This window comes from Meleagris gallopavo, chromosome 17 (genome assembly GCF_905368555.1).
Source record: "Meleagris gallopavo chromosome 17, MGAL_WU_HG_1.1, whole genome shotgun sequence".
NCBI classification, from domain to species: Eukaryota; Metazoa; Chordata; class Aves; order Galliformes; family Phasianidae; genus Meleagris; species Meleagris gallopavo.
In genome coordinates, this window is record NC_139420.1 from 3,792,901 (window position 1) to 3,814,677 (window position 21,777).

General features: G+C 35.7%; 1 protein-coding gene across 3 annotated transcripts in view; it reads right to left on the bottom strand.

Annotated features, from left to right (window-relative positions):
- The window catches only part of GLT1D1 (glycosyltransferase 1 domain containing 1), a 43,339-nt gene that overhangs the window by 9,657 nt on the left and 11,905 nt on the right, over nucleotides 1–21,777 (bottom strand). For all 3 annotated transcript variants that reach the window (XM_085238847.1, XM_010720049.4, XM_085238848.1), the window contains exons 4-11: nucleotides 19,440–19,491; nucleotides 13,406–13,442; nucleotides 13,064–13,120; nucleotides 7,987–8,082; nucleotides 6,896–6,945; nucleotides 6,767–6,810; nucleotides 6,402–6,522; nucleotides 152–250 (exon numbers count right to left, since the gene is read on the bottom strand). In XM_085238847.1, coding sequence (XP_085094973.1) covers nucleotides 152–250; nucleotides 6,402–6,522; nucleotides 6,767–6,810; nucleotides 6,896–6,945; nucleotides 7,987–8,082; nucleotides 13,064–13,120; nucleotides 13,406–13,442; nucleotides 19,440–19,491 — 556 coding nt within the window. The remainder of the gene's footprint in view (nucleotides 1–151; nucleotides 251–6,401; nucleotides 6,523–6,766; nucleotides 6,811–6,895; nucleotides 6,946–7,986; nucleotides 8,083–13,063; nucleotides 13,121–13,405; nucleotides 13,443–19,439; nucleotides 19,492–21,777) is intronic.

The window sequence follows — 21,777 nt, forward strand, 5'->3', positions numbered from 1 at the left end:
GGAAGGCGATTTAACGCCTAGAGTTTTCTAGGGATCTGAGGAAAACTGTTCATTGAAAAAGTTGAGTTCCCAGAGAGACATTAGCATGTAACAGAAAGTGAACCTAACTTTTGAAAGGGAAAGAAAACTAGTTTTCTTATTGTTTTGTTACCTGGGGATCTGAAAATAGCAGTCCTGTATCTTTATGTTTTATTATTGCCGCATTTCCAGGAATGTTCCTTGCAAGCACTGGAATTTCCAAGTCCATTGCCTACCAGAAAATGGAGAAAGGAAACAATAGTTTATTAGAATACAGCTATTTTGAGACGTTAATGACAATTTTACATTGAATTGCTTCTGCTTTTCAAGTTCTTTCCCATTTCTTCAACATTATAGCTGAAAAATATGTCTAAGGTGATCTCCTTTATGTAACTTCTCTCAAATATTTTCTACTTTTATCAGTCTACAAGTTCATCATCTTGTAACTTTGTATCAGTCTTGTAATTTCAAAAGCAACCAATCCAGCAGGTCAATTAATAGCTGTTTTATCCTTTATTCCTTCTCAAAATATGCGATTTGTTTCCTACTGGAAGTTCCCAACATTATGGAAAGTTTTAAGAGGATAAAATTAAGTGTTGTCCCTGTAACTCCTACCATTATCTCGCATACAGAGATTTAGTTTATAGCACCAGAAGCCAACTCCCTTCAACATAAAGTATCTGGTCTCTTGTTCCATAAAGCACACTTTGTCTCAGACTTTCTACAGCATGTGCAGAGCTGGAGAGATTTGGGCAGCATCAGTATTGGTGAGAGTAGAAATCACTTGGCTCCTTTCTTCAGTTCTGATTCCTATTGGTCATATAAGACTCTTAAAGGACTTTTGCTTTTGCTGGCCATTGTCACTAAAGCCAGGCTTGTCCTCTGAGCATTCAGGGAACGCAGGAAGGCATGCAGTGACATAGAACTTCCAACTATGTACCATGCAGAGTGGAGAAAAGGTTATGCTTTCAGAGCACATCACTCTTTCAAAACATATTACCTACAGAGCTATTGGTTTGCAATTCCTCACTGACTAAGGAATTCATTGGAAGTAGTAGAATTAGATTATACCAGTTGTTTTTTTGGTTTCTGTATTCATCTATGTCTTACATATACATATATATATATATATGCATGTTTATTTATTATTAGGGAAGTGTGGGGTTTCAACATGGCAGCACTTCAGGCTGCCTGCAGAATCAGGAGCAGAAATATAGCACAGCATCTGTTCAAAGACAGTAAACCATTTCCAAGAGACCTTAGGCCAGGCAACTACAAAAAATATGGCTTAGACTTTGAAATACCCAGTGTGCAAACCTGGCCACTCAGGTCTGTTACTCATGCATACCCTATCTGAAATTTCAGTTGCTATCAATGAATTTGGAAATCTTGAGGTACACTGACTGTAAATCTAGAAAAACTCATATTGAGTGAGTATGATAGTGTTAAATGAGAGAGAAATTCACTCCTCCAAATCTTTAATCTGTTCCGTGTTCCATACTGATTCCCTGTCACTTCTGAGTGAATGTAGTTTTAATTACTGCCATTACACTCCCGGATGGGGAGTAATTCTCCTTCAGTCTGTGTAGCAGGAAAATAAAACTCCAAGGAACAAAACAAGAGAACATGTCATTTGCTTTTTATTTTTTTTATAGTTCAGATAAAACTGGAGGCAAAAATACCTTGACTGATACTGTACAGAACCAATTATGTTTTGAACAGTGAAGGAATGCTGCAACTTATTGAACGTGTTAATAGCTTAAAGTATCTATGAGAAACTGTGCTTCAATCACCTCTACAGATGAATTTACACCGGACATAAAAATTCAACACTACTTATGGCACTACCATCTGCTTTGCTGCAGTGAGGTCTAAAAATAATAATAACCCTTAATGACATAACCTGTTCTACAATTCGTACCAGAAATTACCAGTGTCAACTGGAGGTAATTCAGACAAATAGATTAATGAGCTGAGCACAGACAAAGGAGAAGTATAAAAACTACAAACTAGACGTCTGAATGCAAGAGTCTTTTGTGATACTGCTTCTTACTGAAAATAATGTGGTGAGGAGAAATACAGTTTTTAGTCATCCTTAAATTATTTTGTCACTTCCTTTGACTTACTGTTAAAGAAAATAGATATGTTTTCCAAATATAGGTTTTAAAAATATATGATTACTGTATGTAATCAGTACAACAAAGTTTATTGAATGCCAAAATTCACCCAGAAGATGGGAGGTGCCAGTATCTGACAGGTTTTGATTGCTTTTGGCTTTAATTACTCAATTGCAGACCTTACTTGGAGGTTACCATGCAAGGATCAGCTTCTTTCTGATTCAGCAGACTTTCAGCCATTCCCACTGACAGGCTGAAATGCCCTTGTGTTCTGTGTGCTGGCTGTTTTTGAGTGATATCAACAACGTTCATTGAACAGGGAGCAAAAATATTGCGCTTGAAAATCAAGAGCTTGATTGTGGTTTTGAAGCGTGTTGGCACTCACTGTCATTTGCCTAAGGCCCTCTCCTCACCTCTTTGCATCTCTCCCTTTTCAAAACAAAACCACAAGAGTATTTCAGGTCTGGCTACTTTCCAAACAAGCAATTGTTCATTCAAAAGAAATCACCGTTAAAGATAAAGGAAGAAAACAAAACAGAAACCGCAGGACCAGCCACTTATCCTCATGACAGTTACCTACAAAGCAGAGAGGAGTTTGGATTTGAGCCCAGGGAGTAGTGGAAACTGTGCCAGCACTGGTCAAATACAAATATGGTGCCTTGAGTCAGGTCTGTCCTGGGCTGTGAGGCCTCCTCTTATGGCTTTACAGGCCAGCAGGGCATCACTGTAACTCAGCATGGAGTCTAGAATACATTTTTTGCTTTTATTTTTTTACCTTTACAAGGTCTGTTCATTTACTTGTTTCTGAATGTTATTTAGCTGATAGCTCACTGAAGTTGGTCACTAAGTCTGTATTCAGTTTTCTATAATTTCTGTACTGTAAAGGGAAATACATTTGTTCTGTCTCAAACACTTGTAGGGCAGTAACTGCTACACCAGAAAACTTCAGGTCCCAAAACACATAGGTACCAGTGAGTTATAGCTACTGAAAGACAGAACAGATGGCTAAATACATAAGATGAGAGGCTGCCTTTGCACTAGCTAGCCTTAAACAAATGGGTTGTGCTGTAAATAATTACTGCATGAAGTGGATTAGAGTGTAATTTAGATACTTAGCCTATTTTTAAGCAGTAAAAATAATCATTTGCATTGTTGAAAACATGTATAATTTACTGACCCGGGTTCCACAAATAATAGCATAAAGTAACATGTTAGTCCATTGGCCATCTGTTTTATTACATTAACCTGAATGCAAATGTGTTTTAATGCTATTTCAAAAGGGTACAGGATGGAGATTCAAGCTTAGGAATCAAGCTACAGAATAAGCATTTCTAACCAATAGTGTGGGGCTAACAATGTAAATACAGGTTTTATTTTCAATTCTGTCTTTTGGATTGACCCCTATTTTCTTCCCCCCGATCTATGGCCCCTCTTCAATTTCAGTGCTCTGCAACATCTTTTTCCTCACATGTTGTTTAAGAATGAATTATGCCCTATGGTAGAGCAGACTGGCTATCTTTCACTCCAATGATTACTTTCTTTAAATTGGCTTTTACGTGTGTATGTGTAAAACTAATATGCATAGCAATCTAGTGATTTTAAGAACAGTTGTAGTATAGCTGAAAGCATAAAAAAGAATTAAATGATTAAATGGGGCTGGCTTCAAAACATCTTGCTTTCCAACTATATAAAAACAGACAAAATTTTCTAGCAGTAGTGTTTGCATGGGAACATGCAGAACTCTTCAGGTTTCTGAGTTTGAGATGTATGCTAAATGTTCACTTTCACATTGTTTTCTCTATTTCAAATGCCAGACAGAAAACAGGTCAGTTACAGCAAAATCACCAATATATCAGTAGTAAATGACAAGGTAATTAGCTATGGTTTCTAGTTCTTTCATACCTTAAGGCAGGTTTGAAAATGAGATGATTATATATTTATCTATTGTATACTTACCTTATGCTAAAAGGAAGCTAAGAGTGTGCTCAGTGTTTAGAAATTCATGATCTGGTTCAATTTTGAGCTTTCAAGAGAATGAAAGCTGCATTTCCAAATTCAAGCAAGATGTTACAAGCAGCCTAGGACTGAAAGATTTTATGCATCGTTTTCTGCCTTATTAATTTAACAAGATCTTAGCAGATGGCTCTTCCTACTGCTGACCATCTCAGGCAGAGACTTCACTTTATTAGAATGACACTTCATCTGAGAGGGAGAGATTTTTTACAGTAGGGTAATTTATAAACAGGTCATCAAATCCCACTCTACAACTATGTAGTAAACAGATGCACAGTACCCAAATCCTTATCACTTCAGAAGAAGCCTTCAAGCAAGTCTGAGGCACTAAGCAGGTAAGCTTCAGGTAGTCCCTTAAGAAGTAACTAAAAACTTAATTTTGCTTTTAGAGTTGATGGGAACAACTCTGAAAGTGTAGTATAGCCTGAGCTTCCTCATGGTTTTACATTGTAAAAGATGTTGGGTTTTTTTTTTCCTGATGAACAACAGCAAAATCAAAAGTGTAGGAATGATCAACTCTGTGTAAAGATTTTCAGTGAGAAAAATGAGTTCTTATAGACAAGTTTTTTTTTTTTTTCCAGTGGACAGAGATTTGCATCTTGAATTGGTGATAAATTAATCAGCATGATTGTGCAGTGGAAACTTAAAAGAGTAACTTTCCAGTAGAGGTGATATTTGACAATCTAATAGCTCTGAAAGGTTAATTGAATAGTTCAGCCACTCAGGGAAGAGCTTAAATAAAAACTTTCCTTTCCTTGTTTTAAATCTGATAAATCAACTTGTTAGAATTGCACTTCAAAAGAGACCAAAAATCAGTAGTCCATAAAGCAGGCTCAACATTACTTCTGAAATAAACTGGCCTTATCATTTCACTTTGAGTTACCACATATTTGCTAAGATGCTGTATGTACACTCCATCTCCTGATAAAGGCACTTTTCTTAGCTTTAAACCGCTCACGTGTGATGGAAAAATGTGGGGAAAAATTATTCTACTAGTCTCATCAGTCCTGAGTTTGCATAACAACTCGTCCTGGGCCAAGCACACTTGCACTTCTGTTGCAGATGCCTTCTCATTTAACAGTCGTTGTTCTGCTTTTTTTTCATCTTTAACTCACTGACATTCTCAGGAAGTAATCAGATTGATTTTTGGTCGACTGTTCTTAGTGCTCCTGAAGGGAACATGCAGCTGGTTGGAGGAGGTGACAGGTACTTAACATTTACTTCTGTGAGTCAGGGATTAGGTGAGGGCTGTGCACTGTGTTGGTAACGCTCCATTTCATCTCAACTACTGAACATAAAAACATGTAGTAGCAGTTATGTAGTGTAGTAGTTATCAGCCACGCTGATAAATTTGGAAAATACATTATTTGTAGTATTTTTTGTTTATGTAGATAGCACTGTTGCTGTGAAGAAGCACGTTCTTCTACCTCTGCAACTTTTTTGAAAAGAAAATGAAATTTGCTATCTAACCAACACTTACAAATCTTAGCGTGCTCACTTCCTTCTTACTTCTGATGAACTTTCAGATGTGTGGATGAGAAGCATGCTGACGATGCAACATGTGATTTCTCATTAGAAACAGCAATAGGTAATTCATTACTCTGGATTATATAATAATTTCTGAGATTTTCTGAGATCATAGTGAGCCAACGTCCACCAGCCACCAAAAAAAAAAAATAAAAAACATCAGCCCAAAAAACTTCCCTTTTAAGAACACTTTTTTTTTTCCTGGTAAGTATTTGGCACTAAACCAAGTCCTACTTTGACATATGAAATAAATCTGGTTGTTAACTTTCAATATTGATGGGAAAAATTGAAAGAAAAAAAGAGCATGGAATTCATTTGAATGAAATAAAAAAAAAAATACAGGTCTTAGATTGCTTTTTGAAAGGATGTAAAAATAAATGAAAGTCTGTTTTAGTAACATTATCAGGAAGTGGATGTTGAATTAGGAATAATGACAACCTCAGTAAATCAGAACAACTCTCATGTTGTGCCTGTATTGTTAATTTAACAAGAGTGATAAAATTATACTCTATCCTTTAAGGAAAAAAATGGACAAAGCATAGAATTTTGTCAGATTAATGCATGAATACTGTAACTACTAACACTTGCAAGAAGAAATAGTTTTGTTATGTCTTCACTGGCTTTGAAACATAGATGTAAAATGTTGACATGCATTTCTAGTGAGAAAATGCAATGTCAGATTCAGTGTAACCTCAGTGAAAAACCTCATTGCTAAGATGCAATTACCTCCAGAATTGCAGCAGACATCCCCTCTGAAATGGAGCTGTTCACTACAGCAAAGCACCTTCTCATAGCAGCATGAAGATCATCCTGTGGCATCTCCTGTAATAAATGTACTCCAGGTGCCCTAAGAATAAGATGCATACAAATAGGAGACCTCTTATAAATGTGTTAATGTGTTCTAAGTTTTCTTGCTAAAACAGAGCAGTGATAGAAGGTAGTCTGAGCAGTTCAGACATGGTTCTGATGTTAACAACTGCTTGCGTGCTTGATTAAATAAGATAGAAGATAAAATGTGAAAAGATCTACAGGCTAATATAAAACTTACAGAATAAGTATTGTGAGAAAATTGTATGTCAAATGTGTTTTACCTTTTGATTTTCTCCTTCATCTCATGTGTTAGAAGTGGATCGACCTATATAAGGAAAGAGTGGTCTAGTAAAGATTCCCCTTCCACTTCCCCTTCCCCCTCCCCCATAATAATTACTACATCAACTTACTGCAGGTCCAATAATGCCCAGGTGAACAGAGGGCTCCTTTCTGTGCCAATCTAAAATAGAAGAGGAAGATCTTTCTATTAATCAAAATTCTCCATTTTTAATACCATTTTAAAACACAGAAAATATTCCTTTTCCTCTAAAACCAATGTAAATAGCTGCAAGAGTAAAGTTTAGCTTGTTAAATAATCTATTTCTATATAGAGGACTGAATATGCATCTGATTTCATGCTCTGCCCTCAGTTTACTCATTTGAATATCTGTCGTATTCAAAAGATTGGCATATCTGAAAGTTTGCAGTTAGCATTTCTGCTTTGTGAAATGCCTTATGATTCAAGAGTTAGTTAACTAAGCTCAGATATTAATTTTAAATCATCTTCAGAGAGCAATGCTCTTAAGGATGCAGCGACCCTGGCCACTAAGACAAAATTATTTGAAGTTTACCTGTTTTGTAACTGCAACCATTACAACTAACACTGAGTTGTTATACACTCAAGAGTGATCTGCCATTCTTCCATGACTAGAATAGAACTCTATAACAGAATCAGCTTTTTGGCATTAATCAACCACATGTAATGGTTGATTGATTACGCAGTGAAGGCCTAACAAAAAGTAAATGGAATACCCTGAGGCTACATTTTCAGCTTAGAATATTTGAACCTTTTCAGATACAAGCTGAGAATAGGGGAAAACATTCACCTACATGAATACAAGAAAACTTTATAACAATGGGTAGTAAGATTTGCTTGTAACGTTTATAATATTACTTAGCACACATCAGATCAGTGTAACATTCACAAGACAGTAAGATAAAGTTATTTTGAAGTAGATGAACTCTTCTTTTGTCTTCCGCTAATACTATATTGTAACAGAAAAACAGTCTTCCTATGAAGTAAAAGCATCAAATAACCCTTTGATTTTAACAGTTATTCCCAGCAGGTTGAAAAAGTCACAGTACAGAAACAATGCATTCAACTGATCAGTGGTTACATGAGCATTCTTTAAATATATTATGAAGTGTTGGAGTATGAATAAAACAGCTTATAAACACTAAATTAATGCATCTAATTCCGGGAACCAAGCACGGTACCTACCTGAGAATACATCCACTAAATACAGAGGGTCTTTGACTCTTCTGAGTCCGCATATCAGGAGAAACAGGTGTAAATCCTCTGTATCTGCAGGAATGTCTGCAACAAAAGATTTAAAAACAATCTGAATGCAGATAAAAGAAAATTAAATCAGTGCAGTGGAGAACATAATCATGCATATCATTCTACAATGCATGTGAGTTCAGCTCCAGGGCCAGCAAAAGGATAGGCTTTGGAGGAATTAAAAAACTGGTGATCAGATTTTTCAGCATCAGAAATCAGCTTTGGCCATTATACAAATTACTGTGTTTCTCAATTTTTCTACCCATAAAAGGAGTAACTTGGCATCCATATAACAATTCAACACCTGTTTCAAGAAAATTGTAAGGCTTGGGCAGACACAGGTCGCTATAAAAGATCAGGTAAAGGTCAATAGTTATCTAGCCCTAGCAGCAGTGCTACAGTGTATTTAACCAAAAGTTCAATTGTCATAAAGCATTTATTTTAACGCTGTTGTTAAGAAATACAAATATAAAATAAGTCTGGAAAATATCCCAACCTGTTGATGTTTAGCATCAAAAAATCCCTCATGAAAATATACAGCAATAACCCACAAAAAGAAAAAAAACGTTCCTGAATATCTTTCCTCATGTCAAGGGCTGGGATTCAAGGGGGGGCTGGCATCAAAACTCGGTCTACTGGGGAAAAAGTCAGAAGTATGGTGAATATTCAACTGCTATTGCTTTTAAAATTAAAATCCAGTTCAGGGATTTTTATATGCTCCCTGTCGCAGGGCTCATTATTGAGTCAGTTCCATTTAACTTTAGCAGCTTGAGCTGTCAAGAGTAGCTGCAGCAGACACGGTAAGTAATATTTTACTGGTTATCGGACCAAGAAATAATTTGTAATTTATAATATACACAAACATTTGGACTGAAAAAGCCATTCTGGTGCAATGGTCCATTAATACTGTTTGTTTTCAAGACATGCAGCACCGGTCTCGATTCACGACAAACTCAACAAAACAAACAACTGGAACTCATCAGCAAAACTGAGACTGCATTTTAACTATGCATATGGCACAAATACTTGTTTTAAACTATGAACCCCCACCCACCAGTTAATCCGAAACAGTGCAGGTCAGCACGGAAGGCTGAGGCAAACAGCAGTGAGCAATGAGGTCTCCCTGTTCTCATGTAGAGATTACAGAATTACTGCACTCTTCATCTGACACACCTTAGCCAACAGTAACTATGCTGGAAATAACGGCTTCTTATCTCTTAACGTCATATTGTTTCTATCTCACAGCTTCCAGAGTTTTTATTTTATTAGATAGCATTTTCAAGTGCTCTGACAATGAAAATTGCTAACATCAATTATTTTCAAATTTGGATTTTTACATTTGAGTCCTGTGCCACTTACTTAAAGATACTTCTCTCAAGAATCTAATGACTCTCAGTTTAATTATTTGACTAGTGAAATTACTTAACGTAATATCTAATAAAGGAAATAGCCCACTTATTTGACCACTATTATTTTGAATAAACAGGCAGCTTATTCCCTTTGTGCAACTTTACCAAGTCCTCCTTCTCTACTGTGGAATGTTTTTTCTCAAATTGCAGATATTGGACTCACCACTCTGAGATTGGGTCCTGCACAGCCTGTTAAAAGCTGTCAAAGAAGAGCTATTTGAGCAAGGATTTGCCTCTGCTATTCAATTTAGTGAAGTGAGAGTCAGCTGTAGTCTTACTTTATTGAATGCTGTAGATCTTACTCATCACCTAATTCATTTTTACAGGCAGACATTCACCAACTCAATCCACTTAGGAATATGAAGACATTCCTGAGAAGGCTGTATTACCAGCACATCACAGCCACTGTTTAGTACTGTAGACTTTACTCATTCTCTGCCTGCTTAAGATCAAGCTTAGGTAGCACCTTGTTAGCTTTCTACTCATTCACTGAAAATTATTAGATTTACATGCCAAGCTGTTGCCTGCATCAGTTTTTTTCTCCCACATGTTGTTTTCTCAAGCTATGCCAGCCCTAGTGCGAAAAAAAATATAACTATTTGTACAAGAAAGCAATCATTTAAGCATGTTTTGTCTTAATAAGAACTCTAATAAGGGAAATAAAATAACTGCAACGGCTGCCTTTACTAACTACAGCCATCAGCTGGGTGAAAACAGGTATTATTCAAAAGAAGTTTTTTCTTGTTACTTGAGCTTAAGCTAGATACTGAGTATCTGAGATTTTGCTGTCATTCTGCCTTTCCCAGATAGGCTGCTTAATCTGTAATAAGATACAACAGTCCTTTTTGACTCCCTTCTAAAATGGAAATACACCAATATGGTGCAATCAACTGGAGGTATTCAGTTATGAGACAGAATGAGAGAATGAATTATATTAAAAGTATCCAGTGGAAAACATTTTGATAATGCATGGGAGTTGATTATTTATGATTTCATTGGCTCCTGGTTTGTTCCTTATCTGAAATTGTGTATCTTTGTCACATCAACTATTTTTAGGAAAAATAGTAACTTTGGTACTAAGATATAACAGTTGATATTTGGCATTTAAAAAAAAAAAATCTTTACTTAGATGCCAGCAAAACAAAAGATGAATACAGGCAAACAGATAACATGAAACTAGAATCATTTCTGAAGCATGAGTAAGGACATCACTTTTCTAAGTAAAGAATAAGTAGAGATGTTACCTAAATGGATTCTGAAGGAGCAGATTCATTTAACTCCATGCCTCTAGGTATCAGGAAAACACGTAGAAATCATAGATGTACAGTAAAAAAAAATAATACTGTAAATCTTTAATTTATTGTAAAGCTGCAGGCCTAATAATATCGAGCACTAACTTGCTGAGAGGTAAAAATGCAATTGAGAACAACATTGTATCTTAAGTGACATATTTTAGAATCATACAATATTCCGAGCTAGAAAGGACTCCTGAGAATCACTGAATCAAACTCCTGACTCCACACAGTGCTGCTGCCTAAGAGTTTTTCACCACCTGCTCAAATACAGAAAATTAAAGTATTTTTCTTATTCAGAAGACTTCTCCTTACTTTTATACGATGTTTTCAACACATCTGTTGGGTTCATTTGCATAGACTTTGTTAGTTTTCTCCTTCTTCTAATCACATGACTTCTAAGTGTTTACAAGAGTGTTTATTAGGGTTTACAGCTTCAACCACATTCCACAGAGATCAAAAGCAGCCTTTCATCAAGGTATGAGGACGTCAAGCCTGCCTGTGATCTTAAGTAGCTATATCCCATCCTTGAGCTAAGTTGTTAGAGATCAGACTCCATTTTTGCATGTACTTAGGCTGTCATTCATTTTCTGTGATCTACCTTTCAGCAAAAACTTGAACTTTCATTGTCTCTCTAAAGACGAGCATCTTAATTCAGAACCAATTATGATGTATGAAGATTTCCAGAGTATAAGGACAGACAAAAATATTTTGAGCTTGTAGGCTGACCTCCAGCCTGACCCACGCTGTAGTAGTTCCCTGTAGTAGTATTGAGTTACTAAATAAACTGAAATGATTCTCTTGTTGAAGTCTGTGTTGAAATTTCTACTTGCCTTGGCTTTTCGGTTTGGCTACTGTTGTTTACAGTCTCTCATACATGAAGACAAACACTGCAACTAGACTGCAAATTGTCTTTTAAAATCTTTGGTTGTATATTTTACCAATAAATATTTTAACAGCAGCCATTGAAAACAGCGCAGCTAAGACATCAACACCACTCAAATATCACTCTCAAATCTGCTGCCGAGACTATGAAAAAAATCCTAATTCCACAATTTTTGTGCTTTGATGGTAATACAGTTTTCTACTGATTGTTCCACATTAGGAGAATTTTAAACATTTTAAACACCTTGAAATTCCAAATCCCTAGAAAAGCAATTCAAACTCCTAATTAGTCTGCAATAAGTGTAAGGCTACAGCCAAAAACCTGCCTCCATGTGCAACATTAAGTAGAAATTTTAGTCTGCCACCAGCATTGGAAACAGAGACAAGACTGAGTTGTAACAGTCATTAAAACAAACAAATAAGCAACAAACACTGAATAATCTGATGCCAGTGTTCAAGATATAATTTAACAAGCACAGATGCTGAGTTATATTATCATTTGCTTTTCATGTGCTTTACGAATTATTTTGCACTTTTGTATTAGTACAAACTAGGCAAAAACTGCCTCTGATATATTAGATGATATGCACCTTAGGGGGAGTTTCCTCCTCCCCAGTCTGTTGACTGTTCTTTTAATCAGAAGTTAGTTGGCAGCCCACTCAATGCTAGGGCTGGGCCAGCAAGAGACAAATCATTTCACTTCAGAAAACTATTTATCTTTGTGGCACTGTGCTTGTGTGCCATGATTTACTAAAACAAAATAACCTCACAATGCTCAACTTAAAATTAGACATCAGTCTCACATAATGGTAGACATTTACTTATATGATAAAGCAATTTAATCGTGAGGATTCGTTAGTAACAGAGGGAGGAGTTGTACTACGAGAGATCAAATTGATGACTACTGAAATGTTTTCACTGCTGTAAAATGCATATAAATACTTTTGGGGAAAGATAGCTGTATCAAAGTATTTAATTAAAGTATTGCCAAGATCAGGTGATTTAAAATTAGGCCATCAGCCCTACATGCCATCATATTAGTGAAAATAGAGACAAACTCTATATCAAGACCAAATAATTAAAAATCAATACGAATTTCTCTTCTTTTCCAGTTCCTCACCTCAGTTGCTCTTCTAAAAAGGACATCCTCACTTTCATTACACAGCACGGTCAGGTATTGGTGCTTTAGCCTAACTAATCTCCTAGGGGATATTGACCCATACCAGGAATAGTTTACCTTTTGGTGTAATTCAGAACTGGACAAACTTACAATCTGGAGGCAGTTTACTGATTGATGTTCTACCTGAATCTAATGACTTTCACATCATTAAGCTATTTTATTACATGATCAGTTAGCCTTCACATTCTAAAATTCCAGAATTATATCAGTTTAAAATAAATATGGTGAATACAGAAAAAAGTGAGCTATACCTGCATTTTGTAGAAATCTACACCAGTCAAATGTTTCAGTGGGAGCAGTCCTGATTCCTGTGTTGAAGAAAAGAGAAATACAACGTTTGTTTCTTGGATGGCTGCACATGCCTCTTAAAATCTTTCTATAAGAAAACATATAAACATATTCCTCTCAAGCACACCTCATACACAATACAGGCAATGGCAAAGAGTTCGACTTCAGTGGAGTCAGCACTTCAAATCAAGGCCCATTTCAGCAAAACATTTCCAGACAAAAGAAGATAGATACATAAACAAACAGGTACTAAATATATTAACTAAATAAATTGAATGCATTAGTAAATATTTCAAAACTCTCACCTTGATATTGGACATATATTTTCTTGCTAGCATCTGGCTTCAAAGAGAAGAAGAAAAATGATTTATAGTTCATCATAAAAGATCTGCTCAGCCTTTACAAAAAAATCTAGTATAACAATATGCTCATCACTGTGATTTTCTTTTGACAAGACAGATCATTAGAAACTAATATTTTAATAAGACTAAAAGCCAACAAAATCAGCACTTTAAATTACATTTACAACAAAAATTTACAGTATCAAGGGATTAATTTTGTAATTAACACAATTACCAGGTCAATAGAAGCACATGTTTTTAGTTTAGCTCTGTGTACTTTCTCATAATCATTAACTTGTTTATGGCCCAGAAAAAGAAAAGATGTTCAATTACAGAAGAGCCTTAGCTCTCAAAAACACTGGTTTTCAAAGAAAAAGAACAGCTAGTTTTAGAACCACAGACACATTTATCTGCAATAGAAATTTAAAACACATCAGACATGAATCCAGCCCTTCTTACCACTAACCTTTTCAAAGACTGCTGCCAAATGTATGTAAGACTTGTCTACACAGGAACATGGGCCAGTAGTAGTTACTGCAGTTATTCCCAAATAAGAATTGCACATGAAATTGTTTTAAAATAGATATAGTAAAAGTGGTAATTGCAACACTTCCAACGTTTCTCCTGAAGAGTTAGTACACTTGTAATTTAACATATTATTAGACAAACTAGTTCTTAATTCATTGCCTTTCTGTAACTCCAACCATGAATTTGTGGAATATGAAACTTTTCTTTTTCTTTAAGAAACAAACAAACAACAACAGCAACAACAAACACACACAGATATCTTCTCAGGATCTTTCAAAAAGGACAACAAAACAGAACAAAAACAAACAACCGAATGCACTCCAGGAAAAAAAAGCATAGTTTCTTTGAGCTCAATTGTAAAAACTCTGTGTTCAGACAGTTCCCACTTCTTTTAAAAGCACTGGTTGCCTCAGGAGTAAGGTAGGGAATTGCTCAACTCACTCATTCTCCAACAAATTTGCTCAATATTACCTGGCAAGTTTCAGTTTGAAATCACACTCTTTCAAGCAGTTCTAATGACACTATTGCTCAGTGTACCATCTTGGAGTCCCAAAACAACCTTTGCTAGAACATCAGTCTTTGCTGACTTAGGGCTAAAATGCTCTTTGCTACCATTTCACCATGGAGAGAAGCACAGTCCCCCAACAGGCTGTGACTCAGTGAGTCGCTGAGGATTTGACTGTTGTGCCTCTTTTTAAGGTGCAAATGGGAAAAAGAGTCCCATATTGCCCCTCCAACCACCCTGCTTTTGAACAGTGGGAAATGGCCAACACACAGATGATATACTGCTCAACTCCTCAAGCTACAAGTCTGCTATGCAGACTTGTCTCAGTGTGGGAAACTGGTGGCATAACGCAGACACAGTTACATGAGGTAGAGCACAACATTGCTGGATCACATCACTCTGCACATTAGTTTTCCCTTCTCCTCTCCCACCTCCACTCCAACCTCAGCAGTGTGAAGTCACATCTGAAGGATGACTTCAGGGTAGGAAGAAAAAACAAAAATTAATGCAGAAACAAACTACTAAAGCAACAAATTCCTGAACCAGTCCGCTCAGGAAATAAGCCAAAGATGTGACGACTTTTTTTGTTCTTCCACTTGAAGGCATTTTGTGAGGATTTTTTAATTCAAAATTTCTACATGACTGCCCCTACAGTTCACTGCTCAGTCATAACAATCTATTTTAGTTATTAAAGATGAACTGGAGAAAGAAAAATAGTAAAAGAAATGGACAGAAAAGGGGTCAGGAAGAAGTGAATAGTCATCAACAAGCAGCTCACAGATGGGAAGAGGACAGTTCCAGAGAATCAGAGAATCCAGAGTGAATCAGCCACATCACAAAAACAACATGAGCAAGCAGGTCCAGCAATAAATGAAGTGGGAAAAATGCAACGCTGTTTATGTTACAGTAGAAGACTAAGGATATCTTTCAAAAGACAAATGAACTTTTGTGATCCAACAATTTAAAAAATAAAGAAGATGGTTTCATATGTTGTTTCACTATTTAATACCTCTTGGGTTGTTTTTTTTTTTGTTTGTTTTTTTTTTTTTTTAAACCTATGAATAAGTACCATTTTAAATTAAATTGGATTTTTCAATCCAAAAAAAAACCTTGCTAATAATGGAGACAGCACTGCAAGTTGAAGGACAATTAATTTTTAGGACAAGCGGAAGAGTTGAAGTTCAGAGTTAGGAGTTAAGATGCAACGAAAGAAAAAATAGAAAGAAGGTAGATGGGGCAGATTAAGCCAGCCTTGCCTCTATACCTGACGTACAGCATAATCCTGCCTTGGACTTTGGGGCTTAAAGATATGTCTTTTACTTCTCTAAAACCGTTACATTTCCAAAATAAGCTGAAATTAATTATTTGGTTTCATGCTCTGCAAGACCCTTAATGACTATGCAGTAACTAAATATATTCCTGCCAAGGCTGGGATCATCAAGAAGAAAAGAGTAGAAATATTGTGTAACACGGAGTACAGATATATTCACATGTTATAGATCAATTTTATGTTATAGTCTTTATTTTAAGTGGTAGTAGGGAGAGTAGAAAAATGAAATTGAATACCAATAAAACTGGCTTAGGTAATTCTTAGGTACCAATTTTACACTATTGACATAAAACACTGGCCATAACCACAAGATGTTTGAAAGTATTTCACACTTACTTAGAATACAGATTATTACAGAAGCTGTATTATGTAATTCATAATTAAGGATAATTTATCCAATGTAATAGGAAAGAAGTTGATGGAAGATATAGGCCTTGAGCACAGTGCTATTGCTTACATGTTCGTAATGCAAATTATTGGCTAATTAATAAAGCACACATTATAGGAATAATATATATCACATTAGGGTGAATTAATATGTAAAGAGTGGTAATATTCTTTGAGCTGTGTTTATGCTTCTCAGTGTTTGAAAGAAAACATATGATACTTGCTCTCATCCTTTATATGAAGATACAGATATGAGGATCTTCAAGTCCAACTCCTGACTCCATACAAGGCAACCTAAGAGATTCTCATCATAGGCTCAACTACAGGAAATAAAAATATGTTTCTTTCTGATATTTCACAAGATAAGGTGAGTTAACTGGGTGGTCCTGACCTGCTCTTTTTATCCCAGTTGCCCCTTATTGGTGGAAAACTAATACACATGCCGAAAAAAAAAAAACAACAATATATGGGCTAACAAGGCAGTGCTGCTTCATGCTACCCAAAAGCACTCCTTGTACTAAGATGTCTGACAGCTCCTTATTGCCTTACCCTGATCTTCAGAAACCAGCATTGCCTACTTCCAGGCTCTGTCTCGATTTTCTCCACTGGCAGTCTGCCATCAACTCACCTACATGAAGGTGATAGGGTTGACCCAACCTATTTTCCAACAGCAGCATCAGATACTACAAATAATTGCACTGAATGAACGAGTTAGAACTGCAATCCAGCAGGTATAATGGTACCTACTAAATAAAGAGTACTCAGAAATTCTAAGACCGTGGTCATGGTATTTGGGCAAATAATGAATGCATGGAAAAAAACTAAGAGATTAAGAGAATTCTAATTAGTGTTAGCCCATACATTTTTAACATGTACAACCACTAGGTTTCAGTTGTTACAAAGAAGTTATTTTCAAACACAAGAAGAAAATGAAGGGCAGCTCCAAAAGTAACGCCTCTTATTTTATTATGTTAGCCCACAACATCAGAGGCAGATGCTGATGGTATGGCAACAGAGGCTGAACCCTCCCACCAATATTCCATTACAGTTTGTTGCCATGTGACAGATGGCAGCAGAGAAGAAGTCTGAAAGAATGGTGTCTGACATGGAAGTGTATATGAAGCAAAGGCATATAACTGAGCCCTTCACATAGAAGAAGTTGCACCCACTGACATCCGCTGATAACTGCTGAACATTTATGGAGACCAAACAGTGGATGTGAGCATAGTGAGGCAGTGGATGGTGCTTTTCAGCAGCTGGAAATAGTGACATGAAAGACAAGCCACAACCCAGATGGCCATGCAGATTGTTAGGAGTGTTTATCATTGGCAAACATGCACAGCCAATGGTGGTGTGACTATGTTTAAAAAGATTGTTTTGTAGCTGAGAACTTGCTCTATCAAATAGTGTTATTGTGCTCTTTGTACCTGTTGCAGTTTCCATGGAAATAAGCAGGAAGTTTTGCTTTCAGAGTGACCTATGCATTTAAAATTACCTAATTATCATACTATCTCAAAGGCTAAATGAAAGACTAGGTGAGGGAGAATGAATAGATGAGGGACACTGGGAGGTGTCCCTGCCAATAGCAGGGGGCTGGAACTAGATGATCTTAAGGGTCTCTTCCAACCCAAGCCATTCTATGATTCTATGAAATTAAAATATTACTTTTACTCTCCTAAAAATTACATGTTTTTTCATTTATTCTTTATTCTCCCTAAAACTTAAATTCCTGCCCCTTTGGTCTTATATTTCAAGAACAAAAAAACCCCAAAGTATTAAGAAACTCAATCATATCAGTCAAATTAGCTAAGTCCTGGAGAAATCACTTGAGTTTTTCCTGCTAAAGACTGCCTGAGCTGATACTTTTACTGCATACACAGCACATTATCAAAGCAGGCATGCTCACCTCACAAAGAAGTGCAAGAGGCTGCTGCACTCATCTTGTACAGCACTTAAACATTATTTAAACAACCTGTGGAATGAATTAAACTATCCAGTTGCAAAGACCCGAGATTAATATTTGCTGAGAGACTGAAAAATTAACCCTAAGAGCTCACTGAACTCAACAGCAAAGCCATCAGTTACCTTCAACAGTACAAGATACGGATTTCGCATATTTAAGTCACAATCTTGCAAGGAGTTTCTGGGCCCTTGGAAAATACGATTGATACCAATAATCATATATGGGAACAGATGAGTTTTCACATAGCTCCCTACCAATCCAGGATTCATTACAATTAATATGAAGTACATTACACATTTACTAGATAAGGGGATTTTTGTTAAACACCTTTTCTAATAAAATAGCATGGCAGCTCAAATATGAGGTTATCAACAAAACTGTATTTGAAAGGTCTTTTATATTTTTCTACATGTACTGATGATTCTCTCCATGAATACAATACCTACCTTTAAATTAAATTCACCATAGGAAAATTTATCCCACATGGATAACACATTTGCTACTTGAAAGACATTCTGTAGAATATCCTTTTTTCTGCCAAACTGAAATTTGATAGTTAGCTAACTTATTAGAGAAATTTCGTTTTGCATTATTACTGCCAGTACTTTGCTGGCAAAATCATCTTTCAAATACACTGCCAAATGTATTTGAACACTATAATGTTGGATGAAAATAATTCTATTCAGTATTTTTCCATATTTCATTTAGCTATGTTTATTCAGTTTTCAGAAGTAGAGATGACTTAAAAAGTGCTTTTAGAAGAGTGCTATTCACGTGCCCTATATCCCTCAAGGCCTGGTCAATAGTGCTGTATTATTACACACCACTGGGCTTAGCATAACTTCAGTTTTAAATTTGCAGTTCACCTACGGAATTTCATTCTATTTCCAGTGTTGATAAATGTTCTCACATTATTCTTCCAAATTCTCACTGTCAGCTTTAGTGCGATTTTGTCAACATAACAAAGTTTATCAAATGATGCAAAAAGAAACAATACATGCCCATGGTATCAGGAGGAATCCAATAATAGCAACAATGATTAATTTCAACTGTTACAGAGAAGCACTTTCTCTTTTCAAATACTGAACAGCATTTAAATCCCAGATCTATTTGATCTGTCAAAGCCCATAAATATGAAAGGCTTTCTCTATAAAGAAAAACAAACAAACAAACAGCATTAAAGAATATAAAGATGATTACAATTCTCTAGCAATTTTTAGCAGACATTTTAGGAGGCTGAGTAGTTACTAATATGATAACCATCACCATCATCACATGAACATACCCACTCTGCTGCTGCCAGTTCCTTCATTTTCGTCGTGAAAGCCACGGCAAACCTAGTGAAATGGACAAAAATAGCTGGGATCTACTGCTTAAAGTGTTTAAACATAAGAAACACAGAAGTATTTCAGAAAAAAATATATACATATAAGAAGAGGAAAGCTTATAAAAATAATGATAGATGGAAAGATAGAAAGCAGGCTTTCTATTTTTAGTTAACCAGAAAACATTGGTAAAACAAATGGTCTTTCTTCAGGCTTTAAGTGAATTTACAATTTAGAGCTTGAGTTAAAGTGACGATTTTCTTAAAATAGGAGAAAAATAATGGGAACATCCTGTAGTTTATCTAGCTGCAATCTACACAAATCAAGTATGAATAAGCAAACAGGGGTGTACCTGAATAACTTCATGGGTAGGATTTTTTTTTACCTGGGAGGGAGAAGAAAACTGCTCCCAAGCCTACTTTCACTTTTCCCTTATGACTGCTTACCATGGCTCATCTTGACTTTTACTGATGCGCCTTTGAGAAACATTCAGTACACTGCCATCCCACACAACAGAAGAGTTATTTCAGAAACCATTTAAAAGCAGCATTGATATCTACAGTCCTCCTTTTTAGGCATCTCATTATAGAGAGATTTCAACCACAGAAGTCTGATATCTAAACATAACAAAGAAACAAGTTACTCTTACTGGGAGATTGATGTAATACCCAGAAGTCATATGAGATACTTTTATGGAGTCAGATTTAATAAAGAATCTTTGTTCATCAAGTTTAAGGCAACTTTTAAGATGTGATTAAATACAAACATGTGCTTTGACTGTTCTTAAATAGAACTTCAGTATTAACTGGAACCACAACTAGTTCATTCCTGAAGACTATCAGTTTTGTGGAATACATAGGTTTGAATGCCTCTTTCATATGGGACATAATTCGTCTCTTTGGCTAAATTATCTCTTTTTTTCATCACTTTTAAAAACACTGAATTTAAATCATAAGTTATCAAATAAAAAACTTAAGACTCATGTTTCTATTTCATGGTATTAATGTAACATTTCCATTCTGAGATATCTCTGTAGAATCACAAATGCAAGAGGTGAAGCACACTGCTAAGTCACAGCCAAAACGGTGCTTTTCCACTGGAGATGTTATGTAACAATTCGAGGGCACTCATTAGAAGTCACATAAATGCTGAGTTATAACTCCTACTTTGTTTGTTGTGAGCAGACTTACTCCCATACATTTGTTTTTAGTATCTGCTTTATGGTTTTACAATGCATTCTACATATATAACACGACAACTCTACGGTTATTGAGGCCTTCGCAATGCTTGTTTTCTCAAGATGCATCTGTTTCCTTTTCTAGTTTTTGCAATTATATTTTCAATACATCATGTTAACAAGCAGAAAAAACTGTTGCTCCCAAGTCTACAAAATACTATTCAATAGATTTAAATACCCTAAAGGAGTACAACCACCATTTAGAGGAATTTGATTAAAAATGAAGCACTCATTATAAAGCTAGAGAATGCTCAATACTTTGTTTTATGGAACGTGGTGGTATATTATACTGGGCAAGTAATCTACAATTCATAGTGCTTTTTGCTTAGAACCCTGCAATCAATAAAGAAAAAAAATCAATTTTTCTTTTAATAACTATGCAATGAATAATACCAGTGATAATATTGGGGAAGAGATCCATTCAGTATAACTTCTAGAAAACTGAATTACTTTTACTGCAGCAGAGTTATGAATTGCATAAAGCATGCACTAATGCATTTTGAAACATCAGAGGAAATCCAAAACTACACCTCAAGTACCTAAATTAATTTCCATTAAAAAAATAACACATAAAAAGTGGTTCAGTATGGTTTTGTATAAACTACATGAGCTGTACTGGTGACAGATCATGCTTAAAACACAGAACTGGATCAGAATGGACACTCATACGTTCTCTTTTGAGATATTTTATCCAATTTCCAGTGCTGAAATCTAATGTTCTCATTGTAACCAACACATTAAATGACTTTCTTATCTTCCTTAAGAACTGTTAAAAGAATACTTTTTAATTATAGGACAAAAAAAAAGTATAAACGCTTTGTTTTAAATGAGGCCATAAGGTGATTTTCAACTGCAAATCCCATTAAGACATAAGAACGTGCCCTAATGATTTTTCAATGAGCATCATTAAGGGCTGTCTTTGAAATCTGTTTACCTACCACATTTTTCAAGTCACTGCAGACAGAACAGCATATCGATGCCAGAAGTAAGTTAGCTAATAGTAGCGAGAACATACTGTGGTATTAGCAAAGATAAAACCACAAGATAGAAGCCTGTTGCAG